Source organism: Catharus ustulatus, chromosome 9, assembly GCF_009819885.2.
Source record: "Catharus ustulatus isolate bCatUst1 chromosome 9, bCatUst1.pri.v2, whole genome shotgun sequence".
Taxonomy (NCBI): Eukaryota; Metazoa; Chordata; class Aves; order Passeriformes; family Turdidae; genus Catharus; species Catharus ustulatus.
Window position 1 is genome coordinate 30,013,522 of NC_046229.1, and position 26,092 is coordinate 30,039,613.

Below are 26,092 nucleotides of genomic sequence, written 5' to 3' on the forward strand. Positions count from 1 at the left end.
GATGTTTCTGACCAGGGCACCTGTGGCACCAAGGTCCTGCTGTGGGTGGCAGCACCAGCAGCAAAGGCAAGGCTGGGCTGGAGGAGAAAGGCAGAGGCACTGGCAGAGCTCTGCAGCAGCAGGAGTGAATTAACTCACTTTCCAGTTGGCAGGACATGGTGCCAAACAGCTCAGTGGGATCTGCAGCCCCCTGGAGACAGACCCAGTCCCTCCCTCATCCACCCTCACAGTCCCTTGCAGACAGAGAGTAGCCAAAGGATGACTTTTGTCCCTTCCACTGAGCGCATGGTGTTAAAAACAGCCTATAGTTCAGCAGGAAAAACCTAGCTTGTGGGAAAAGCCCTGTTTATATCCCAGCTTGTAATCACATCCAACCCTCCAGGCTGCCGTGCTCACTCCTAATCCCCTTCTCTGCATGGGGCAGGCACTCAGGTGGAAACTGTACAAGGTCCTGGGGGCAGGCTCAGAGGAGGAAGCTGGGACATGGCACTGGAAATTCTCTGAGGCACCATTTCCCCTTTCCAGAGTTATTTCAAACATGTGCTTAGCTAAGGACAGCTAAGCAGAAGCTGAAGCAGAAGTCTTTTTTCTCATCAGAAAAGACCAAAAAAAGAGAACCAGAAGAGCTTGACTTAACTGAAGTGCCAGGCTCAGGGCTGGAAAGGAGAAGGCTCCCAAAAATAAAGAGCTGACAGAAATCCACCAGCACTTGAGACCAAGGCTGGAAACAGCCAGAACACCAGAGTCCCACCCATGGATAGAGGAGCTCAGTTCCTGTTCATTCCAGCTCAGGGATCCCTACAGCTCCCCAGTGCCCATGTCTGGGGATAATCCCCACCCCCCTGGATCACAAGGAAGCGAAATTAGCTGCCATTCAGGACCACAACACCACATCATGGTGAAGGGCTCTGAACATGAACTGGGCTTGTTGACTGTGGATGGGTGTCAGGAGAATTGTTCTCCAGCTGTGTCTTTATATAATTGTGCTGCTTGCTGGGTTCTACACACATTTCTTACTTTTGGTTAAGAACACACAGAAACAGGGACTCCCAGCCTCAGAGCCCTGAATGTCCTCCAACACTTGATGAAGATGTGCAAAAACTCCACATGTACAGTCAAAAATAGGTTTACTGGAATGTCTTTAGTCACAGCTGTAAGCAGCAATACTGAAAACACTGAGCTTGTGCATTCCCATGGCAAGACCAGAAAGTCTTCTGGACAGTAAAACCTAATTTCATTTTTTCTCTTTTTTTTTTTTTTTTTGAACAAGAGAAAAACACCCTTGCAATTGCCCTCATGAGAATGGGTTCCTCATAATATATTGGTACATTTCCCTTCAGACATTTAGCCCCCCCTTTTCTCTGCCTCAAAGACAGAGTCCCTTCTGCCTTCCAGAGCAGGCAGTAGGGAGCTGCTCAAACCATATTATTATTATTATTATTAATATTACAACTCAACCATATATACAGATAGACCATAGGGGCAAGTAGCCAGCTCCAAATCAGAGACCCAGAATTCCACAAAACAGGCAGTGTGGGATCTGAATCTTGTGTTATAAAAAAAACAAAAGTCTGACAGCAGGAACAGGTACTGGACTGGAAAAAGGTTGTTTGGTAGTTCTTAAAACTCTTCCTTAGACCTGGCTGCTTGCCACCACCTCCTGTTCCCAGGAGAAAAAACAACTTCCAAGCTATATACAGATATCTCACTTAAATTACACAGCAGTTGGGGTATCCCAGAGGCAGCTCCACCGAAGCCTCCAGCTGCCCTGTCAGGAACGGTACTTCAGGACTATGGGGACTGCAAAACACAAAGAAAGAGCTCTCAGCACACAGCCATCCCTGCCAGGGAGTCCCCCCATTTCTGCAGTGACAAACACCCAGCAGTTGCCAGCAGAAGTGTGTTCCCAGCCTCAAGCTAAAGCAATCTGCTGTCTGCACACATGCTAGACAACATATCCTGCTACCTTCATCTCCTTCCAGCTTCCCAAAACTAAACCAGATGGGATTTTCCATCAGTCTGTCTCTCAACCCTGCTGCCAGTTTTGCCTCTCCCACTGCAGGCTGTGTGTCAGAAGGACAAGAGGCCACAAGGGCTTTGCTGAAGGAACAAGAACAGTTAGAGAGCTGCCCCTGGACACTTCAGTGGGAGGAAAACCCTCCAGACCCAGTGGCACAGAAAAGCTGCAATGCCATACTGGGCTGCCTAGATCCCTGCAGCATGTCATTCTGCAGGCAGAGGGATCAATTATTCCTGCCTGGAAGAAACATGCTCTGGTCATTATGAGCTTTTTGGTAGGAAAAGCAGTGACATCTCTGCTCTGGGGAGCTCCAGGAAAGGCAGAGAGCATGGAAAGGGACCAATGGCAAAGACATAACAGCTACTTGATGGAAATGAAGCAGCACATCAACTTTGGGGAAGAGCATTTGTACACAGCAGGCTCATGGCAAGGTGGCTGATACATGTAGAGATGCTTCTGGAAGACATTGCCCTAGCCTGAAACGTTTCCATGTACTCCCACCCACCTTGGGATCAGTCAGTGCCAGCCCTGGGTCAGCACAAGGTTGGCAGGGCACTGCTGGCTTTCTTTGGTCTCAGTCAGCAGGACTTGGTTTGAGCCTGCTCCTCTGCATGCACCCTTAAGCCTTGCAGGATGCTCTGCAGGCACCCTTTATGGTGACTGAAGGCAGAGTGGAGCCCAAGGAGTGGCTCAGGTGCTGTCCCTAAGGGACAACAGCACCAGGGTGTCACTCACAGCACAGAGTGCCACCAATCTGTCCATGCCACACATGGCTGGGGTGATGTGGAGCCACTCACCGATGATGACGAGCAGGAGAATGACCACCACCATCGCTATGATCGCCTTCATCTGCAAGAGGAGCACACAGGCACCTTACACAGGGTGCCAGGGGTAGCTGCTTCCACCTGAAAGGAGGCCTTTGCCTCCCAGCATGTTTTCAGCTAGGAAGCAGAGCTTCTCCACCATCACCCCCCTTCCACAAGCCCAGCCCTGCCTGTTCCCCTCCTTGCTCACCTTGCAGTCTCGCCACCACATCTGTCTCCGGAGATGCTTGGCTCTTTTGCTAAAAGCTGCTGCATTGTCTGATAAACTGTCTATTAAAGGAAAGAAGAGAGTCAGTTCAGTGGTGCACACGCTGTCAGAGCACCCACTCACCTGTTCTAACTCAAATGAGTTCTGTCTAATAAAAGACCCAACCACAGCATGATTCACCAAAGCCTCAGCAGGGTCAGTGTGACACCTTTCACCAGAGCACACACACAAGTCCCACTGTGCTCCCTCTGTACTGGCTGCTCTGAGGACAGGAACCTGCTCTGCAAGCCAGTGGACAGTGCCAGAAGACAGACCAATCTACCTTTGCTTGAAGGACTAACAGCACCCAGACACCTCCAAACTAATGGCTCTGCACAGAGCAGCAGGTAAAGGTGGAGAGAGAGTCAGCAGAAAGCCAGATCTGCACCCAAGGCTGAGCAACACCGCTCAGGAAGGACAGAAATGTAAGCCCAGGTGTGACATGAGGTGTTTTCAGAACTGAACCAGGTTAACCTGGCCCAGCAGCCAGGGGAGCAGGCCAGCAGAGCAGTGTTTGACATCACACCTGATTTATCCTGCAGGTCGTCCAGCCGCTCGCCCCTTTCGATCACCTTGGTGATGTTCTCCTGCATGACATCGATGACTTCATCCACCTGGTTCTGGACACTGGGGCAGAGCAGAGGCAGCATGAGAGGCAGAAGTGAGCACCAGAGCTGCCCAGCCTGGCAGGATCTGAGAGCTCACCTACAAAAATGAAAGTGCAGTGAGAAGAGGTTGATGGGATGCAGAGAAAGCCAGAGACTCATTGCACGAGGTGATCTTTGGCAATGCCAGGAAGGGCAAGGGAACAAAAGGGGCTCAGAGAGAGCACGGGAAAGTCAGCAGAAGTGGGACACCCTATCTAACACCTTTAACACACAAATGAGTATGAAAAGGCACTAATTGCTGTTGGTGGGCACCTCTGCTACAGAAGAGGTCACAAAGGGGAAAGAAGAAGTATAAAAACCATACCTTATCTTTCTACATTTCACAGAACTCCACATCACACTTTTGCTCAATAACTTGGGGTGAAATTAAATCAGTTCCCTCCTCCAGGAACTGAGTTGCTAAATTAAACCCACTCTGCCAGGGGCATCAAGAAGACAGCAAAGAAGTGGCTGATATAAACTAAACCAAGTTATAATTCATCTTCTCATAGGTTACACAACTCTGTGGGTAGCCTTCAGTAGCCTAAATCACACCAGTAGGGTTATTAAAAATGCATTTATTCACTCCAGAAAAAAAATACACTGGCAAGAGAAAAAAATTTTCCTGGTGGAAAAGTACTGCTCCGTTCTGGTTTGTATTTTGGAGCTAATACACATTTATTTTCCTGGAGATAGAAATGAGGATTTTCTTGAGGCCCGGGGGATAACAATACATGACTTAAGACATACCGTTCCCAGAAAGGCAAGGGCAGGACCTTGGAGGCAACAAAACAGAAATAGCTCCAAAGAGAAACAGCGTATCCTCCCCCACAGCCACCACACTGGGGCCAAGACAGACCCAAGGCCAGTGAATGGGGCACTGCAGAACCAAAAACAGAGCTCTGTCGTTGTCACTATGCCTCTAATTAATTAATTAATTAGAGACACAGGTTGACACTGACCCATTTCTCCTATCAGCTATGTGGCTCTCACCAAGCACACACCTGTGCTGATGAGGAGCAGCTGCAACCAGCAATAGCAGTCACATCACTTGCTCACATACTCACTGTTCCAAATACAGGTAGAATAGTCATTAAAAGGCATTTTTCTCCCCAGAAAGCTCTAGAAGAGTTCCACATCTCTAAATATGAAAGGGTTTCCCATCTTAGCCTTTCAGGTTGAGCTGAAAGTACCATTCCACTGTGGCTTCCAGAGCCAGAAGAGCCAGGCAGCTCCTCTGAAATCAATTTCTGAGTCAACAGCTGTGATAAGGCACATGCTGGACTCCAGCAGCACATGTAAAAATGTGCTTTATTTAGGACAGCATAAAAAAAGAACCTGCCTTCTCTGCTGCATGGCAGAGTCTGTGGGAGCAGCATCTCTGAACCCACCTACACCGTGCAGCGGCAGCTCCCACCTTCCACACTGACAGGAACTGCCTGCCAGGAGCTCCTTACCCACAGGGGAAGGGCTCAGATAATCCCCAAAGACCTCTCAGCAGGAAGTGCCCGTGCCCAGGAGCCTGTTCTGATCCACTGTTGGTTTCACAAAGTCCGAGGTGAGTGGCAGAGCTGCCGCTGTTGGCAAAGCTCAGAAGGTGGCACCGAGGATGCAGCAGGAAACACAGCAGTGCCCTGGGGAGCCAAGTGTCCCCCCCACCACAGGATACACAGCCCCATGGCCCATCCCTGGGGCACTGGGTGACAAGCAGGCACATTCTGCAAGGGGCTTTCCTTACCTTGGCACAGCCAGTCCCAGCTTGGAGCTGCCAGCAATGCAGCTACAGCTCGGGGCGAGAGGAAAAGCACCAACATCTGCTACCCCAGATGAGCCAACTTGGCAAAACCTCTAAGCCTCAAACATCAGCTTCACACGCAGAACTCTACATTTGCAGTATGGAAATGTTTCTAAAATCATTTTCTGGCTTGAAAATAGAAAGATTTCCTCCCACAAGAGATTTGTAACCAAGTTAATCTGGCACAACTAACAAGTGGGAGCACACAAGGTTACGCTGCATCTAGGAACTTGCAGAGCAGTACAACACCACCTGTATCCCTGCCAGTGCAGGTCAGAGCCTTGCGGGGTGCTGCTGCAGTCCTGGGACACCCCAAAGGGTTGGGGGCAACACAGGCTGGTCACTTCAAGCTGCTGTGGTGGTTAACAGCATTTGGGGGAGGGCTATGGAGCACAGACCCTTACTGCCCAAGCTGCTTCTCAGCATCCTGTCTCTTCTCATTTGAGCTGCTGTAAGGCCCTTGTTACCTGCCCAAACCCTGGGCAAGCTGTCCCCACCTGTCCCCAAGAGAACAAAACACTTCACAGATGGAGAATGGAGGCACAAAGAATTCAAGGCTTATTAACTGCCACAAATGTTGAGGTGTTGACTCCCATGGAACACAGATGCATTTGGGTAGCATGGTTCACCAACTGGGGGAAAAAACCCAACAAAACAACAAAGCAAAGACTAGGAGGGAAGAGGGCAAGGCAGGGAAATTCAGACCTCCACACAGCACCTTAGCCAGACCTTAAGCCAGCCCTTTCTGCTCTCTCCCACCCTTCACTGCTGCCTCTCCAGGAGGGGGCTGAAAAATGCTCAACTTATGTATTAGCCCAGCAGCTTCAGAACAAATTCAAAAATTCCCACTAGCTTGGCATGCCTGAGCTAGGAAACTCAAGTCACATCAAGAAGAAAATATTTTCTTGTTTTATTTGGCAAGAGGGAATGAGTCCTCTAATACAAAGTGTATTTCCTGTTGGGGAGCTGCAGGCTTTTGACACATACACTTCATGTGCTTTACTCCTGCCAGATTTCCAAGAGAAATAAAGTGGAATAAATACCTGCCAGGAAAGGGAGAAAGACAAAAACATGAAATATGTCTCCCACGACCTTTTTTCTTACCAATTACTGCAAGTCTGATGCTTTTAATAAGGACAGCAAGCTTACACCATCAAAGCAACGAGATCCAATGGCACTCAGCTCGCTTTAGACTCCTCTTTTCTTGTGCTCTGCTGTTCCAGAGTGGGAGGAATAAGCTTTTCCATTTTGGCCACACTGGGTTAGGTACTGAAAACCTGCCTGGGCTGGTCAGGGTGCTGGGCTAACAACAGTGCTGCATTCTGCAGACACTGTAAACAGACTGTGCACACACCATGGGATGTGCTGCCTGAGGCTGCTGCTTGTCTCCAAGCTGGCTTTTGCAGCCATGACACACTCCAGTTTTCCACCCCTGATATTAATAGTGTGTGTTTTGGTGCAAATTACAACCCAGACACCCCTGATGGTGGCAGCCACCCAGGGAAGAGGGAACAGGAGGGAGAATCAAGGCAGATGGAGGGTACAGAGGCAGGAGGCCAGTGCTGCACAGCATTCCCCAGCTGTCTGCAGAGAGCTCTGCTGTTCCCAAAACCAGGGTAACAGTGCTGAACCATGCCACAAAGCCCTGGATTGAAGATGCTGCTTAGTCCCAACTGGGAGGAAAGCAGCAGTCTATGCCTCCCTGAAGCCTTTCAGTCATTGAAAGGATTATATCCAACAATGATACCTGTCAATGTGGTCTTGGTATCACCTTCAGATGAAAGCCTGGACTGTGGTTGGGGTTCACTGCACAGCCTGCAGTGGGCCCTGGGAAGCTGCAGTCAGCTCTTGCCTCAGGAGTTCAAACCATTCCCCAAACCTTCCCCCTGCTCAGGGCCTGCACCAGCCAGAGCCACTGGGGCTGGGAATGGTGATCCCCTAAAGTGGTACAGTGGGGGATTTACAGAGACCAAGAGGTTCCTGGGAAACCCCAGCACTGTGCTGAGCCTCAGCAGCAGCATGAGCAAGAACCCAAGGCACAGCTCCCTGAAAGCACAAACATCAGCAGTGAAGTGAGTCAAACAGTACAGAAAAGGGGCTGATTTTAGCAGAATTTTTGAAAAGATGGTCTGTGATGAGAAGCTCCTTTTCCAAATAAAAGAAATCCAGCTGGAAGATGAACATCCCAGCATCCCTTGAAAAGACTCTTGTGCACACATTCAACACTCCTTCCAAAGCCTCAAAGCAAAGGCAGAGAAAGGAGACCAGCTCTCCTTTACCTGTTCTTTGTACCTTTGGGGAAAAGGATAAAAGCCCTTTAAAAGCTGTGTTTCAGCTCCAGCCCACCCTGGGGATGGGAGGCCTCAAAGGGAGCCAAAGTGCCTCTCTCAACTACCAGAGTCCACCCCAAGCAAGCAGCTTCCAGACACATAAGGACAAAGCTCAGCTTCAAGGGCACTGACACTTTCTCCTCTCACTGCTGCTGACTGTAACTCACCTCTTTCCCCCACAAGGTCTGCAGTGTTCCTCACAGCTGAGCTGGCCCTGAGGGTCTCAGCTGCCAAACTCCACCCTGAACCAATCCATCCCCCTTTCCTGCCAAGGACAACTAGGAAAACTTTCCAGTCTTGCCCCTCACGTTTTACATGTTCCACACCTTTGCTCCCACAATTCCATCACTTTTTCCTCTACCCAATCCTCCACCCAGTTTCCTTTTACGCCCATCTTCACACCTCGTTGCTCCAGCCCTGTACTGCCATGGCCTCCCCAGCTTGGCCCAGCTATGCCTCAGCTCTCCAAATTCTCAAATTCCTCCTTAAAATGCCTTTTTCTTACAGTTTTTCAGCAGTCACCCAACCCTTTGTTGGAACAAAGAAAACTGACTCAGTATGAGAGCAGGCATTAATCCTACAGCACAAGGGCTGAACTGATCAGAAACTTCATAGTGATCTCCATGACAAGAAGTGATGATTGCATGGTGTAAGTGCTTATTAAACAAAGCAGTCAATGCTGATGACAGCAGAAAATAAATTCTGTTTTGTAACAGATACTCTAGATGCTCCATAGATGTAGCCCCTTGCTAGCCCAAGGGACATATTCCATGCCACATCTACTACATCCAGGCAATATCTGGCAATGGGCAAGCATCATGTGTGCGTCATTAGTCTCATCACTCCTGGCTAAATGCTTCTTTCACTTTTCTTGCTTTCCACAGGTGCAGTGACCTCCTGCAAGGGAGCCACTGCTGCCTACTGCCAGGCCAAGACAATGGGAAGAGAAGAGCTCCTGTTTTCTCCCACCAACAGGGAACACAGCAGCCACTGCAGGTGCTGTCCAGCAGAGGAGGATGAAGGGATAGACACCACCCCTTCTCTACCTCTCTGTGGAGGTGAGACCCCACTCATAAACCCAATTCTCAGCTTTCTCATTCATTCCAGGTCATGCCCTAGAAGGGAGGCTCTATCCACATTGGCTTACTCCAAAGAGAAGTTCCTCTCTACCAACAGCACCCTCACACTCTGGAGGGAACAGAGATGCCCTGAAAACTCAGGGTGCAGCCACCTGCCCTCTGCCTCTTGTGCAGCTCAAGTGCCCTTCACTCCTCAAGATAACAAGCACAGCCTAATGCTGACGGCAATGAGTCATCCCAGAGCTGTGCTGGCTTCCTCCTGGTATGGAAAAAAATCCACAACCAAGAGCCACACACAGGCTGCAAACATGACCCAGTCTAAACAATGCCCAGGCAGCACTCCCCACACAGATCTCTGTCCTGGCTCCACAGAGATCAGCAAAGGAACAGGGCAACACAGACCAGGGGGCTGTGAGTATCCCCACACTTCTGAGTGAGTACCACCACCACATCCTTCACAGGAAAAACCAGAGCCCTGAACAAGCATCAAACAGGAAATGACTCGATGGGAGAAGGATCCAGAGTGTTCACTCCTTCCTTCTTGCCCCACTCCTCCTCCAGCTGTAATGGTTTCCTGTTTTCCATCTGCTTTGACCCCAGTGAGTCACTGCTCATCTCCAGGTCACCTATATCAGGTTTTTATCTGGAGAAGAGGATGCCAGAGGGGCAGCTGCTGCCCAAAACCCATGGTCCTGGTGTGTTTCTGACCACTTACTTTCTTGAAACATTAAGGAGCATGTCACAGGTAAAAAAGCCTCAAAAATTTAAAAAATGGTGCTAGGAAAGGTTAAAATTCAGGGTTAATGCTGTAGAGAACGAGTCTCACAAAAGCATGGAACAGGTCACCCCCAGAACACAGCAAGGGCTTCAGAAACTCCAATAAGCTCCTGTGATGTAATCTTATCCCTTAGTCAACAAACAATTTCTTGACAGGCTGCATCAAAGCTGAGATTTCCTTTAGCTGTGGACACATGGGGTAGGACATGTCAGTTAGAAGAACACAGGCACAAGGAATGTTCATATAATGAGCTACACAAAAATACTCTGACAAGACAGCAGCAGCAGTTCACAGTGCCAGAATAAATTATTCTCTCTGTGACAGTAAGGAACATCAACTTACTGCCTGATCTTGTCATTCCTGGGTCCAAACCTGGGTGCAGAAGGCCCCCTCCTGCAGGCAGAAAAGAGTAATCAGGACAGAAGGTACAATGAAAACATGTTTTTAAACAGACCCAGGAGATACAGAGGAGAGAACCAACGCCTTGTGCACAGAGGATTGTTTTCATACCTCCCATGGGTCCCTCCCACGTCTTAGGATCCGTGGGACATCTCACTCTTACAAAAGGTCACACCTATTAGTCATGCTCAAGGCCAAGGCTCTGGAAGGTCATCCCAAAGGAGTCAAAGGTTTTCATTCCCAAGCCCCCAGTCTCAGAGCTGCAGGCAGGTATGACACTGCATTCCAACTCACAAGAAAAAGTCTTCCTCTTCATCAGAGTCTTCCTCCAACAGGTTCCTCTGCAAACACAGAAAAAACATCTCATCAATAAGCAACCACCATCTCACACACATTTCCTGCTCTTAAGATGCAATCAGCATCCTCTGACTACAGAGAGACTCTCTCAGAGTCTCCAGCCCTGCACCCAAAAACATCAGCATCACCTACAGCCACCCTGGGCTGTCCCATCCACACAGGAAATCCAATCCACTCTGGGTTTACAGGACTTTGGTGGTTTCTCCACCATCTGATGGCAGCAGGTGTAAGAGGGATGACCACAAGGGAGCACATTGGCTTCCTTGGGCTGGAGGGCAGAGTGGTCTGGCAGTTCCTCTGTTTCACCCCAAAGGGCTCCCCAAGGCTCCTCCTTGCTGATCCAACCCCACAATCCTACTGAAGCCTGAATGTTCTGGACAAAGACATTTCTGCTTAGGGTCAAAAACAATCAGGAGGGGGAGGTGACACACTAAAGGTGTGGGCCCAGGGACCAGCAGCTGGTCCTTGGGGTACCAACCCTTGTTGCTTTCCCATGTGTAGATCTGGGCTCCCACCTGCAGGCCTGATGCTCTGATGTTGAAGCTCACCTACACTTCCATCCTGTCACATTCGCTCAATCAACTCAAGCAAACCTGCAACACCATACAATAGTTGCAGCCACTGCTTCCCTCAAGGGAGGAGCCTCAAGGGCTCGGTCTCACTGACAGCTGTCGGGAGCGGCAGCAGCATTTCTGACCACAGCCTAAGCGAGCTTTAGCACAGCCTGAGCCCTGCAAGTTAAATCTTTTTGTCCAAACCAGGCCACTACTGGGAGCTGTATCAAAATGTGAGGGGACCGTGGTGACAGGAGAAAAAATCAGTTTTAAAGCACAGGGTGACTTCACTCAAGTCCTTCAGCCAACGTGGGCAGCAGAGCCAGGCCGTGTCCCTGCCAGGCTGTGCGGAAGGGCAGGAGCACACCGGCATCTCCCGGCCATGGATGCAGCCCGGAGGAGCCGCAACAGGCTCCCGAGAGAGCCGCAGCGAGGCTGGTGCGGCACACCCGGAGCGGGGCTGCCCTCGCACAGCCCCTCAATGGCACTGTCACCGCGCCCCGGGCTGCCGGGCCCTGCAGGACACCCGGCCAAGGCACCCGACCGGGGCACCGAGCCCCACGCTCAGCCCCGCAGGAGACACACTCACCCGCTCGCTCTTCACCGAGCCCGTCACCTCGTCATCGTTCAGGTGCCGCTTGAATTTGGGAGGCATGGCCGGTCCGTGCCGCGAGGCTCCGTGTCCGGGAGGAGAAGCCTGGAGGAGAGAGCAGGGAGCGCCCGGCAGGCCCAGGACGGGACCCGCCGCTCCCGCGCTCACCGGGCCGGGCCGGGCCGGCGGGAAATGGCTGGTACCGGAGAGCCCCCGTCACATCGAGTGCGCGGCGCTCCGCCCGCCGCGCCGAGCGCCGAGCTATCGATGGCGGGGCCCGGGGGCGGGGCCACGCACCGGGGAGGGGCGGGGCATCACTGGGAGGGGCGGGGCCTCACTGGGGAGGGGAGGGGCCTCATTGGAGGCGGGGCGGGGCTGCCCTGAGGCGGGGCTGGCTCGGGGAGGGGCGGGGCCACCCTGGGGGCGAGGCTGCCCTGAGGCGGGGCCGGGGCCGGCGGGTTCGGTTCAAGCCCCGGTCCCGGCCCCGAGTGTCCCCCGTGGGGCTCGGCCCCCGGCCCGCCCGCCCCAGCGTCACCTCTGGCACGCGGCCTCGGCCAGCGGCCCCGGGGCAGTGCCGGTGCCCCCGCAGGCATCGGGAAGGTTCTGGCTCGCCCGCCCCTCTTCCTCTATAAATGCGAGCGCCGGTGCCGGCGCGCTCACAGGGGCGGCGCCGGGGCCATGCTGGGGGTCTGGCTGCTGCTTTGGGGTTCCGTGGCCCTGCGCGGCCGGGCGGACACCGCCTTCCTCCGCCGCGCCCATGACAGCTCCGGCCACTGCACCTACTCCTTCACGGTGGCCAGCCCCGTGGAGGCCGCCTGCCCCGAGGCTGCCGGCGGCGTGCCCGAGCTGCGCGCCGAGCTGGCCGCCCTCGCCGCCCGCCTGAGTCGGCTGGAGAGCCGGGAGCGAGGAGCGGGGGGCTCGGGGCCGCGGGGAGCCGAGCCGGGGGGCGCACGGGACCCTCAGCCAGTGGCCGCGGCCGCTCGCCTGGAGGCCGCGTACGGCGAGCTGCTGCGGGCCAAGTCCCGGCTGGAGGAGGAGAAGGGGCGGCTGGAGCGGGAGAAAGAGGAGCTGGGCAGGCGGCTGGAGAACAGCGCCCAGGAGATCACCCGGCTGCGCGCCGCCCGCTGCCCCCCCGGCAGAGAGGGGCCCGGCCGGGACACGCTGCGTGCCCCCGCCAAGGGTAAGTGCCGGGGCCGGGAGCCGAGTCCCTGTGCGGCCCCCACGCTCTGCCCCCACCGCTGCCCCCCGCTCCTGGGGACCCTGGTGGGCTCAGCCCTGCTGGGAGCTCGCAGCCCATTGCCCCGTGCCTCCCTCCCCACCCCGCCTCCTCCCAGCGCCTGCCCCTCAGGTGCTGATCTGGGATAGTAGAAGTTTCTGCCCAAGAGAGGGGTCACAGATGTGCCGTGCTGCAGTGGGATGGGGCAGCGGGCAGGCGGTGAGGGGGGTGGCTGAGCCCTGCTCACGCTGTGCCTGACCCCGCTGCAGCGCCGCGCTGGGAGCCGCAGCCCCTCAGCTACCAGGAGCTGCAGTCGGAGAGGAGCGAGGTTCCCGTGTCGCGGCTGCTGGACGAGACGGCGCTCGGCCGCCCGGGCCAGGAGGACTCAGGTACGGGCACGCCGGGCCGGCCCCGCGTCCCGCTGCTCTCGAGGGGCTGGCGGTGACCCCTGTGTGTCCCGTCCTGTCCCCGAGCAGGCTGCGGCCGGCTGGTGTGGGTGGGAGAGCCCATGGTGTTCGGCCGCGCCGACTCCATCGCGGGCAAGTACGGCGTGTGGATGAAGGACCCCGAGCCCGTGGCGCCCTTCACGCGGGACAACACCTGGCGTGTGGACACCGTGGGCACCGAGGTGCGCCAGCTCTTCCAGTACGAGGAGGCCGAGCAGCTGGCCCGGGGCTACCCCGCCAAGGTGCACATCCTGCCGCGGCCCCTGGAGAGCACGGGGGCCGTCATCTACCGCGGCGGGCTCTTCTTCCAGCCCCGCCACTCCCGCTCCGTGGCCCGCTACGACCTGCGGGGAGAGACCATCACGGCCGAGAGGGAGATCCCGGGCGCCGGCTACCACGGGCAGTACCCCTACTCCTGGGGGGGCTACACCGACATCGACCTGGCGGTGGATGAGACCGGGCTCTGGGTCATCTACAGCACCGAGAAGGCCCGGGGAGCCATCGTCCTCTCCAAGCTGGACCCCGAGACGCTGGAGATCCGTCAGACCTGGGAAACCAACATCCGCAAGCGGGGGGTGGCCAACTCCTTCCTCATCTGCGGCACTCTCTACACCGTCAGCAGCTACTCGGCGCCCAACGCCACCATCAACTTCGCCTACGACACTGCCACCGGCAGCAGCCGGGCCCTGAGCATCCCCTTCGAGAACCGCTTCCGCTACCTCAGCATGCTGGACTACAACCCTGCCGAGCGGCAGCTCTTCGCCTGGGACAGCTTCAACATGGTCACCTACCCCGTCCGCCTGTCCCGGGAGTGAGCCCAGGCTGGCTCAGCGCCCGGGCCCCTCGTGCGTGCCTTGGCACCCTGCTTCCCTCCCCATTGCTGGGGCCACACGCTGCCCAGCCACATCCCCTTGTGCTCAAGTGCAGCAGAGAGATGAAGCGCTGCTCCAGAGCCTGGCAGAGCCAGGGAAATGCCTCTCCCAGCCTCGGTGGGTTTCAGATGGGTCACAGCACCACCCAGCCTGGCCACCCCAAAACTGGAACAGGATGGTGAGGGCTGGGCAGAGCAGGTGGTAGAAGGGCTGTGCAGGAAGATCCTGCCTTAAAATAAACGTTTTTCCCTGGTTGTGAGCAGCGATCCCCTCTGTGGGGTCAGGGTTTGTTGTTTCCAGGCTCCCGCCCCGCAGAGCTCTCATGCAGAGATTCCACAGGCTCCACTGGCATCCCACACTCCCAGTGCCCGAGGGCATCCTGGAGCTCAGCCACCTCCAAAAATCATCGACTAGGCTCAAAAGCAGCAGAAAAGACAGACACACATTGCACAAGCCTTGTTTTATTGAGAGAGATTAAAAAAAAGGCAGCCAAGAGAGCAGGGGTGAGGAGTGCTGGCAGAACGTCCTGCAGCCGGGTGGCCTCTTGGTACCCAGCCCTTCCAGCCATGTGCTTCAGCTTTACAGGCCATTCCAGGCCAGCAGCTCTCCCCACACCAGTCCAGAGCACAGTTTTATCTATTTATTGTAGAAACCTTGTAGGAGGAGGCTTTTCCCCTCTGGCATTTGGGGCAGCAGGAACCACAGGGGCTGCATTGGGTCCTGCCCAATAAACAGTGCCCAGCAGCACTGCTGCCTCACACCTCGTCTTTCCAAGGAGTGTGGTGGGCTGGTGCCCCTCGATGCACCTACAGGCTGAAAGTGCTGGTGGGGGGAGCTGTAAAGCTTTGAGCGTGAAAATGCCACATTTTGGAAGGCAGCTTCTGACAGCAATGCACCAGGTATTGGAGCAGTGGAAAAGAACAGAGAGCACAGTAGGACTTGTGATGATCACCTGCAGCTACAAGGATTTTCAGTGAGATGCTCTACCCCATTGCTGTTCTCCTGCCACCAGCACTGCTGTCTGAAGTGTAGCACTGTATATTTGCATAGCACAATGAAGCATTTGGTTTGTCCATCATCCCCACGAGTTATTTTGGAAAAATACACGATGGTTATAAAAAGTGAGATGGTGTGTGTAAGATATGTTTGGTAAGCTGCACAAAGAGGCTGAAAGGCCCATTCCTGGTCCTGAGCAGGCCCAGAGCCAGGCTGGGAATCTCACCTGGTCTGGGGCCACTGAAGGTGTCCCCGTGGCCACTGATGTCCCTGGGATCTGCAGCGAGGCTCAGCCCAGGGGGTCAGAACGCATCACCCCTGCCCTTGTCCCACAGAGCTGGGCAGCAAACCTGGCACCAAGGATGGCAGAAAGGCATTTCTGTCCCAAAACAGAGTGGGAGGCAGCCTGGAGCCCCCTGCACCCCGCAGCTCCCCAGGGGGGTGAGCCAAGCCCCGGGATGAAAGGCAGGGTTTGTGCAGAGCCCCGGGAGCAGCAGCCCCTCGGCCGGCCCAGACACCGAGGGCAGACAGCTCCGCCCCTCCCGCGCCAGGGCTTTTCAGGCCGGGAAGTCATCTCTTAATTGAGTGAGAAAATAAAGGAGGGCAAGCCAATGTACACAGGATTTCCAGAAAGCTGGGCTGGAGCTGAACAGCACTGAATACACTGCTTTACTTAACAGGCTTTGGGAAAACAAGCCCTCCCTGCCCACACCGCAGCAAGAAGCCAGCCTGAGCCCGGGGGATTGCTGGATCTGGCCCCAGTCACATTTAACATCCCCCTGGGCTCTTGCCCTGGAGAAAAGTTACAACCTTTTCACAGCCTCAACATTGTTAAGGAAAAAGAAATCAAATTCCCCAAACAAAATTGTTCCCTAATTTCTGAGAGGTTCAGCACAATTATTTCTGATGACCAGAGTCCTAGAAAACAGATTACACACCAAATCCCACTCAAATTAAAAAAAGCAAGAGCTACTCCAGTGTAAATAGCCAGGAGCAAGTTATCTGATTAAATGTCATAAAAATATTCAATCAACCGGGGTCAATGACTGAAAGCTCCACCTGGCCTCAAAGGCACCTGGTGTGGTTTGGGCTTTTGGAGAGGTACACATCAAACCCTGGTTATTTGGAGGCAAAAAACCCCAAGCATTTACTTTAATTAAACTTCTGCAGAAACACTCCCCTTGTTCTGCTCTGAGCACAAAATAGTCCAAAACCCGGTACATTCCCACAGCTGACTGTGGGAAATTCCTCTGACTTCCAATGGCTTTATTACTACAGAAATAACATTAATCCTTTCAGCAGTGCTCCCTTAAAAATAGAACAGTCTGGTCAATGAGTTCCCATTTTTGGGGTGTCCTTTTAAGACAACCTCAAAGCAGGGAAACATCACCACAGCTCAGTGACTTTTATAGCACATTTCTAGATGGAAACAGTGTCCATGCACATTCACTCAGTGCCCCCACCCACCCTCCTTTCTGAGCGTTTAGTGCAGCTGTGCTCATACAGATCCTTGTGAAAAAGGTGATTTACCCAGTGGTACCTGCTCAGAGGTTCCTGCTGCCCACAGCTGCACTGTGCATTCCAGCACTTTTGATTTACTCCACATGGCTGCATTTTCACCAAGCTGGGCAGGAAAGGACTCCAGCCCCTCTGGTGGCCCTAAGCTGCTGCTTCCCAACCCAGCCCAGGGGTGGCAGCGACACCTCTGACCAAATGTCACCCTGACCAAATGTCACCCTGCCCAACTCGGTGCTGCTGGCAGAGCCACCCCCCCACTCCTGGCTGCATCCTCCCTTTGCTCAGAGGCAGAGCCAGCCAGCACCTTCTCCCCAGGCAGGAATTGCTTCCCAGAGCCCAAGACACCGAAGGTTCCTGGTGTTTGTAGGAAGCAAGTTCCCTCTGGTGGCCAGCTGAGCGTGTCCCCCTGTCCCCAGCCCAGGGCAGGGTTCCCTGAACTCCTTTTCCCACTGCTGCCACTCACTGGCCAAAGGGACAACTGGGAGTCATCCCAGCTCCTGCCTGAACAACCCCCAGCTCCACCAGCTGGAGATGGAATTTCCAGCAAGCCCCCAAGGCTCCTTCTGGCCAAGTCCTGCAAGCCCTTGGCTGGAGAAGGGTTGGGAAGTGCTGGGATACACAAAGCAGCTTCTGGGAGCATCTTCCTTCCCTGGGAGCCCTGCTCATCTCCTGCAGCAATCATGAGAGCAGCCAGGGGCTTTATTTAGAGAATACTTTATTAGTTTCTGTAATCAAACCCATGTAAATAAGACCGTACATATTTCATACAGTGCGTTACCCCTGTACAAATGGAAAAAAAATTAAGTTTAACATTTCTAGACCAATATGGCTGTTAATTTCTGTACAATGCCAACTCACACTACAAGTGGGATACTTTTTTCCAAAGTTGACATCACAGCTAGTTTCCAAAAATTCAAATTATATATATATTTATATAAAAAGATAACCAATAGCAATTCACTAGGCATCAATAGCAGCAACAGCCTTTCCAGCTTCTGCAGTCATTTGAACAAAATTATACACATTAGACTTTCAACTCTTCCTTCCAAAAAACGTAAAAAAAAAAAAAAGAAAAAAAAAATCCCAGAAAAAACCAGCAAATTCTGCTACTGATGTGGTACCTGGTGCTTTTTATTAGCTTTTTCAATCATTGTCTGGAAAAAAACCTCTAGAATAACATTATTAAAAACAGCTCCAGTATAGCACAGTCACTACTACATATCATAAGCAGGTACAGGATATCTTACATTCACAGAAGTATCATACAGTACTGTCCTACAGCTAGAATACTAGAGGATACAATTAAAAAGGCATTTATTTGACTTGATTCTACTTTTCCAGCACACTGTGGGCAAGGAGGTGGTGCGATGCAGCTCTGATATAAAGAATGCACCTTTGAGATAAAACTCTCGTTCATCTGATAAGGTTTCTTTTATTCTTGTGGCACAGTTGAAGTGCTCGTTGCTGTGTTACAGACAGAAACTGGAAACCGTTTAGGGACCACTCGCATCATATAAAGACAGCTGGACAGGGGTGAATGGAACAAATCTGACTATTGATGCAATGAACCTTCAACTCCAGGGGTGAGAGCCACTGGGGGGGCAGCAGGTGGAGAGGACACAGGTGGCCAAGTAGCTTTTTCATATGGTGAACTAAATGCAGTAAATTGTCATCCAAGCAGCAGCAGCCAGCAAAGCACTACCTTCAGAGGGAAATCCAGCACTGCCAGTGTTACTGTGTTAGGTTAAACCTTGCAGGGCAATTACATGGATCCCTCTGTTTATACAAGATAGAAGCTTCTTAAGTCACTAAAAACTTAACACACGTTACTTGGCCCAGCACCATCTTCAGATCTGCATATTCTCATACTCATGGGTTTATAAAAAGATAAATAGCAGCTGAAGATCAGAGCCTGAAGAAAATAAGAGAAGTCATTGTGTCAGCTAGGAAACACCTCCCCACCGGTGCTACTTCTCCGTGCTGTGGCTTTGGGAAGCAGGCGGGTGCGAGCCAAACGGGGCACACACGTGAGGGACGTGCACACCCCAAAGCAGCCTTCATGCTGTTAGAGCAGGTGTGAGCCCCAAGAGCCTGGGGCTCAGCTGGACACACAGCAGCTGCCAGCACAGCTGCTGCTGGCCTCTGTGCCCCGAGGGGCTGCTCAGAGCCCGGCAGGGAGAGCAGGCTGCTCTTCATCCTTCGGGCCACCCATCGCTGACACCTCGCCCACCCTCCCCTCTCCCCCCTCCACGGGAACACAGCCTCTAAGATTTTGTTTCCTCGGTTTTGATTGCCTGAGGTTTGATTGGTCCAGTTCTAACAGGTTTCGGTGTGGCAGCAGGAGCAGGAGTGGGCTTTTCCTCGGCTTTGTCCTGGCAGACTCCTGCAGAGTCGGCAATTGCCTCGCTGGGTTTGCTCCCGTTCTCCTCCACTTTCGGGGCTTTGCCTCCTATGGGTTTGTTCTGCTGCTGCTGCTGCTGCTCAGAAAAGAATCTCTGGGTGGACTGAAGGACCTCTGCTCTTTGCTTTGCCTTAAGAGAGGGAGAAAATAAGTTTACTGAAGAGAGGGCACTGGAGTTGGAGTGACTTCACAAGTATTTCCCACATGAAAGGGGAAGGACTGATGGCAGTGACCAGACTTTCCTAGAAGGGCAGTGTCCATCCTGCTGCTTCCCTGGTGTCACCACATCTGGGTGCTTGACTCCTCAGCAGTAGTTTAACATCATGCCTAGGCTTCCCTTGCTCTTGCTAATCCTTCTCCCCAAAAAAGAAAATCAGAGACAACAGTTTGAAGCATCACCTAGCCTCTTTGTACTCTTTGATGATGCCATCACCATTGCAGAGCTGTACAAGTACAAACACTGCTCACAGCAGCTCCAGCTGCAGCTTCCCCTGAGCACAGGTCAGCCATGAGCTGTGTCTGCATGACCCTGCCTGGGCCCCCAGAGCCACTCCTGCTGCCCCTCCGGAGCACAGGGCCCCTCCAGCTGGGATGGGAATGAACCAGGCTCAGAACTCTGCTGTGTCAACTGAAGCCTGATCTGCTTCCCACTCTGAGCAGGCTCTCATCCCAGGCAGCACCAACTGCCTGCCTGCCTTCCCTTCTCTGAATCCTACAGCAACCCTGACCTGCACCTGTGGTGGAACTCAGCCTCTGTGAACACATTCCAGTTACAGTTTGATACTGTGCAGATCAGACACTTCAGAGCAAGCACTTGGCTCTCCTGCCCAGACTGCAGAGACTCCATTAAGAGTTCAATCATTGGAAGCTGAACAATAAAGCCCAGTGCAGTCAAACTTCTTTTATTTCAAATTTAAAAGGAGTATCTTAACAGAAAGAATCCCAACTACAACACAGACACTAAACCTCCATGTACCTCTCTGAATATTTTCTGCTTTTTAAAAAAAACCAGGGCTGTGACAGACACACACAACAACAGGGAGACAGAACAGCAAAAGTCTGGAGCAAGAGGCCTTGGCTCTCAGACTTTGTAGTTGTTCCAAGTAACTCAAGCAGTAACAGAACAGAAAACAAATCTGTGAACTCTCATTTGCAGTACTGCAGCAACAGCCTGATTTTTCTGGGGCCAGATGGACACCTGAAACCTTTTGCCCAAATTTCAGCCATCCCCTGAGGTTAAGGCTGGATGACTTGATCACCAGTAACCAAGCAGGACAGAGTAACTCTCACTGCTCTCAGCAGTGTCTGCAGGAGACTCAAGACACCACAACTGTGTCAGCATTTGCTCTGACTGGCTACATTCAACCCACAGTGAACACTCAGGACAGTAGGTTAAGCATCACCTGGCAGGCATCCAAAAGCTGCACAAAGTGGTGACAGGAAATGAACCAACCCCCTGGAACTGAAGGGTTATCAGTCCTCCCCCAGCCAGGCATAACCAGAACAACACCTTCCTGCTGACACCTCAGTGCACAGGTTACAGGAATGAAGGAGCCCCTAAGCACCATCTATTCAAGCAACTCCTTTTCTGCAGCAAACAGGCTCAGTGTCCAGCAGTGTCCCTAAACTGCAGCCTGGCCTTGGAACGAGAGTTTGCCTCGAACTGAAGGGTCCCAAAGTGCTGTAACAAGTTAGGGTGACTGTCGTCACCTGCTACTGAAATGCAGCTCCCTCTTCTGCAGAGAGCACCAGGTACTGCATTCTAGCCCAGAGTGTACCACAGGCACTTCAAACCACAGGGAAAGGACTCTCCAGAGTCCCCAGGGAGTGAAGTTGGCTGGAACAGCAGGAGCTGACAGCCAGGTGTGCAGCTTCACTGCTCATTCAAAGGTAACCAGGCTCCTGCCACCTCACTTTGCCTTGGACAGCAGTGGCAGCTCCACAGCTGCTGACCACAAAAGACCACTTGAGACAGGAAGTTCCCTACAAATATTTCAGTCTAAAATTCTTATTAAAAAACACCAGGGTGTAGAGAAGGTCTGTGTTCAGCTGTTAAGAGCCTGGCTGCTGGCTTAGGGTCCAGAGGCACTTTCTGAAGCCAGGCCTTGCAGACACATCCCTGCCCTGGGAGCTGTCAGACTGAACTGCTGGTAACAGCACTGCTGTTCACATACTGACCTTCACATCTCGTTCAGCCTTGGCCTGAGTGCCTCTGGCTCCAGGTACTGATCCACAAGGACCTCTGGCCACACGTGGTAACTGGGGGTGGCTCATAAGGCCTGTGCTCATCTGAGACGGCATCTGACTATGCAGAACTACTGGCAGCCTCTGAACAGTGTTAGTAAATGGGGCTCTTACCAATGGAGGGAGCAGGTTAGGCTGAGAGAGGATCTAAGTGGGGGAAAAACAACAAAGAGAGACATTTCTCAATTAGAAAATTGCCAACTCGACTGCACGTTGGCACAATCTTAAAGGGGAAAAAGTTGCTACTCTGCTATGAAATGAGTATCAAGGAAACAGGCTTGAATTGCAAGAGCAGAACAGCTCTGCAGTGCTGCTGGGCCTGAAAGCAGCACCAACAACTTCTCCCTGCTCACAAGCTGTGTTGAAGACCCTCAAAAGGCACTGGAGCAGTCACTGGTGAAAGGCAGCCCCAGCAAGGTGAGGCAGTTTCTGCCAGTGACAATCCAGACATCAAATCTCAAGTCCTGCAGTCAAACACTCCAAATGCTAAAAGGAAAGACAGAAATATCCTTTCTGTCTGAAATACTTTTTATAGAGAGGCTACATGTCCCTAGCAGCCTGGCTCCAGTCACCTGCAACAGAGATGCACCACCCTGTAAGCTGTGCTCTCTGGAATGCCAAAGCCAATCAAGCCTCTGCCACCAGCCCTGCCTTGTATGGACTGTGTGACCTCAGAGATCCTTTCCAACCTCAACTGCTCCTTCAATACTCCAGAGCTGCAAACCTGCTTTGTCTTTACACCTGTAAAATATGCACTGGGACCCTTCTGAGACACAAAGCTTCTCCCCCAAAGCAAATGATCTGTTTCTGCAGCACCAGGTGCATTACAGTTGCCTGGGGAAGCCACACCACCGTCTGTTCTACATCATTCACAACTTGTACTGAACCCTCAGCTTGCACAGAACTCAGAGTTCAACACCACAAAATCAACACTACTTGTAAGCAAGAACAGAGAGGTAATTTTTTTTTTTGCTTTGATCTTGACATCAGGTTTCTTATGCCATTTCATTTTCAGGATTCCATTTTCTATCTCCCCATGATAAAGCCAGAGGAGACACAGTCGAGTCAGAGCCACCAGGTGACACAGAGGAACAAATCTGTTTGTAGGAAGCCACCAGTCACCTACCTGTGGTGCAAACTGTGCAGGAAAGGGCTGTGTCATTCTCACAGCTGCAGCTGCTGACTGGAACTGCTTCTGGTAGACAATGCTGTTCATTTTATTGGACTGATTGTTAGGACTTGTAGAACTGGCCCTAAAGGAAAGAACTCCAGTTAAAACCAACTGCTTTCATTCAGAGGATGTTTCTGCCCTTAGTTACAACTTAACTAGAAACTCAGCACTGAAGGGGGGAAGAACGAATCTCCTGGAAAAGCCAGTGTGAAACTTTTTCTATATAGAAGCTTCTATGTGCAATAAACCTCAGAATTCAAAGAGAAAGCATAATCAGAAATATTCAGGCTATGAAGAGATTCCAGGGCATGTCAGTATGAAAGAATCCTTTCCCCAAGCACTCATGACACAAACACTGATGTTACATTTGTGATGTTTGTGATGTTAGGTGCAATTTCCATCCCTGCTCCCCTGCAGTCACTCTTTGCTCTATCATGGCAAGTTCAGAGCTTGTCACAACAGGCAGTGAACATGCAGCTGCTTCTACTCTGACCTGCTGTCAAATGTTTCAAAACGCACTTGAACAGACTTCAAGAATTCACAGAAATGTTTTACTTGGCTGAGAACATGACCCTCCACTAAAACTTCCAAGGTGTTGAATCACCACAAATTACATGAAGCTTGACTGAGTATCTGGGGAAGGGCAGCAAGCAGCCCCCAAGGAGAAAGGAGTGAGCAGAAAAAGAAGAGTGAAGAGCCCTCCTTAGGAACAGAGCTTGCCTTGCAGAGAGTTCTTGTGCAGAGGGTGTGGGTGATGCACTCCTGGCAAAATGAGCAGAGGGGCACCAGTGGCAGGGACACCAGCTCAGCTCCACACACCAGTATTATGGGAGCTTAAAGGAGTTGTTTTCTTTACTATCACTTTTGAGCAGCTTAGAGACCTTGCAACAACACTTACTCCTCTAACAGAACTGCTGCCACAATTGCTGTCTAAACCTTTAAGTGTTTACTTTGAACACTAAAATTCAGATCAACTGTCTTACAGTTTACTTATCCCAAACTACACCTTCCTTGACACTTCTTGTTTAGTTTCACTTACCCAAAAAAGTATTTTTCACCTTTTATTTCAGAGTTATTTCCTTCTTTTTAACTACAGCAGCTGTGATGACCTACTGGAATGCTGCTCATGAGCTCAGATTAAGGATTGTGTTGTGTATCAGTGCCCCCTCACCTCATACCTGCCAGAAAAGGCTGCTCATGCATGACTAGGTACATTTTCTAGCTCTGGTTTTAAGGAATTTTGAGCTTAAGGGAGATTTACCGGAAGGGACTGGAGGTTGGGGTAGTACTCCTGCCAGAAACTGGTGGTGTTCCAGGTTTAACATCAATGCCACCTCCAAAGGCCTTCAGGTCCATTTCTGATATCTGAAAAACACAGCAACTGACATGTTAATTCTAATTAAAAAAATTACATTTGCTAAGCAGCTGTTAGCTTACCTCAATGAAAAGAGGTCACTTAAGTGGAGATGAAAGCCTGACTGCAGAACAGTCTCTTATAATTAGGACAGGCCCAGCACCACAAGCACCTCTGTGTACAATTTTCCTGCCCTATCTGGCACTTGCAGCAATGGTACTGGCTTTCTAACTTGGTCCTCCTGCATAATGACAGGGGGTTTGAGAGTCATTTCATCTATCTGGCCCTAAAAAAAAGAAAAAAGATATGTTTTGGAGTCGAGATCTCCTTATCTAAGACTCCCATCTCAGGTACCTCAGAAAATATTTAGAAATAATCCTGAAAAACGTTGAGAAGAAAAACACCATAATAGTCCAGGCCTATAAAAATAAACAAACCCAAGGCACAGCAAAAATGGAGCTGTCATTCATGCCAAACAATCTCCAGACTAACTGGAGCAATGACTCTTGAATGCCATTTTGCAGACACACTCAAGAGAATAAATTAATCTCTGGAACAGTGTATTTCCACACATGGCCATGAAGCATAACAGCAACAATACATCACTTTAAAATGAGAGGCTGTTTTAAGTTGACTTTCTTTAGGAGCAACATGATGGGAATCTTAGAGCAGGGCAGGAAAGTCATCTAAGGCCAGCAATCCACTGCAGCTCTTCCCTCATTTTTTGCTGAAATGAGCGATCATTTTCCAGTGACAACTGCAGCAAGAAACATGCTGCTGCTTGCAAAATGGGCTCCAACAACTGCAAAGCTGAAAAGATTTGGCCAGATCCCATGAAGCTGGAAAACTGCACGGTGCAAAAACCACCATACACACTCTGGGGTGAGATGTAAACTCCATCTAGGTGATCTGAAATTCTGGTTGCCATTACTGTCCAAGATGTGGAATTAACACCCGAGATTTTTCTTACTGATAAATCACCGGGACTGAGGGGTTATTTTATATTCCAAATCTGGGCCAGAAGCTGCAGGGATTTCAGGTGCAGAGGTAGATCAGTCCCTGAGGTGGGAGGGCCTTGCTGTTCCTGCCAGTCAGCTGAGCTGTGTCCATGTGCAGGGTGTCACCCACTGCTCACCTGGAAGCGGACTGCAACTGCCGAGTGCTGCACACTATCCGAAAATCCCCGGTGCCTGTAAAGCTGGGATTCCATCTAAGACAAGAGACCTTGTGATTGGAAGCCAGCTCCACACATCCCCTCATCAGCAATTACCTCAGCAGCTTCACATAAAGGAGAGGAGAGAATTCCCCCCATGATACTCAAGTTTCTTGCACTGTTTTATTTCCTTACTGGATCTGTCCCTCAGTTTTCCTAAGTTGCAAGACCAGCCTTTTCCTTGTTCATTACAGAAAGATCCTGTCTTGCATACAATGCTGCTCTTAATGTGCATCATGCTGTGCTATTCAGAAAGGCAGCCCCCAGCAATAATACTAGAGTTTAATTCTGCCTTAAGGTCATGGCTCATACAGCATCCACTGAAGCCCCTAAAATTCCCCTTTTTGCACTGCAAACCCTTGAACCCAAACAACTTGTTCTGGTTTGAGTCCAGAAGCAAAGCAAGGAACTCAAGCAGGTCCAGAATCTGCCATCAGCCCTGACAGAGTGGTGTTGTTCCCCTGCTGCTCTAACATCACCTCAGTACTGTTTTCCACATGGCTTCTACATGAAATCCCCTACTATTCCATGGTGTCACTATCAAACCAGGTACTCCTGCAGGGCAAATGGACCAGCACCAAGCCAACTACAAATCCTCAGCTAAATGCAGACCCAGTCCCTAAGGCATTAACCCAGACTGGGCTTTTTATCTTTTAAAGCTGAGGCAGATTTTTAAGACGCAAGAGGTCAAAGTGAGTTGCTGTGCTGGTTATATAAACCAGCAAACAGCTGTGCTCCACATGAATTTGTGTCCTGTAGCTGTGGCAATCTGTGTTGTTACCTTTCCAGTTGCAGCAATCATGCTGTGCTGAGTTCCTGCTGGGATCAATCCTCTGAAAGGCTGGGTCACTTGGGCAGGTCTGCTCAGGTTTTGAGCCTGAGCTTGTGGTGGGGTGTGCTGTAGTGGTGGCTGTAAGGACTGGGGCAGGGCAATCAGTGGCTGTGCTGTGGATCCAAAGTTGGGCAGAGAAATCTGTGATCCTGGCAAAGGTACTGTCACCTGGAGAGAGAGCACAAAATCACCAGTAATAGAGACATG

The 26,092-nt window shown here is 51.6% G+C and overlaps 3 protein-coding genes across 15 annotated transcripts in view; 1 reads left to right on the top strand and 2 right to left on the bottom strand.

The window, feature by feature from the left end:
* Positions 1-1,110: 1,110 nt before the first annotated feature.
* Positions 1,111-11,886, bottom strand: VAMP4 (vesicle associated membrane protein 4). The gene is made up of 7 exons (XM_033067592.1): positions 11,620-11,886; positions 10,414-10,460; positions 10,063-10,113; positions 3,618-3,718; positions 3,035-3,114; positions 2,818-2,869; positions 1,111-1,800 (listed from the first exon to the last, which is right to left on the bottom strand). Exons 1-7 carry the CDS (start codon positions 11,683-11,685, stop codon positions 1,772-1,774), a joined length of 426 nt encoding a protein of 141 aa, XP_032923483.1. The 5' UTR covers positions 11,686-11,886; the 3' UTR covers positions 1,111-1,771.
* Positions 11,887-12,155: 269 nt separating this feature from the next.
* MYOC (myocilin) lies at positions 12,156-15,281 on the top strand. The gene is made up of 3 exons (XM_033068110.1): positions 12,156-12,802; positions 13,108-13,227; positions 13,315-15,281. The coding sequence occupies exons 1-3, from the start codon at positions 12,301-12,303 to the stop codon at positions 14,097-14,099; spliced, it is 1,407 nt and encodes a 468-aa protein (XP_032924001.1). The 5' UTR covers positions 12,156-12,300; the 3' UTR covers positions 14,100-15,281.
* Positions 15,282-17,368: 2,087 nt separating this feature from the next.
* PRRC2C (proline rich coiled-coil 2C) overlaps positions 17,369-26,092 on the bottom strand; it is a 68,618-nt gene continuing 59,894 nt past the window's right edge. For 7 of the 13 annotated variants that reach the window (XM_033067765.2, XM_033067768.2, XM_033067772.2 and 4 more), the window contains 6 exons: positions 25,835-26,053; positions 24,976-25,050; positions 23,748-23,851; positions 22,442-22,568; positions 21,250-21,462; positions 17,369-19,201 (listed from right to left, as the gene is read on the bottom strand). In XM_033067765.2, coding sequence (XP_032923656.1) covers positions 18,935-19,201; positions 21,250-21,462; positions 22,442-22,568; positions 23,748-23,851; positions 24,976-25,050; positions 25,835-26,053 — 1,005 coding nt within the window. In that variant the 3' untranslated portion in view covers positions 17,369-18,934. The remainder of the gene's footprint in view (positions 19,202-21,249; positions 21,463-22,441; positions 22,569-23,747; positions 23,852-24,975; positions 25,051-25,834; positions 26,054-26,092) is intronic. The other 6 variants (XM_033067769.2, XM_033067767.2, XM_033067776.2 and 3 more) reach the window with 3 other exon arrangements.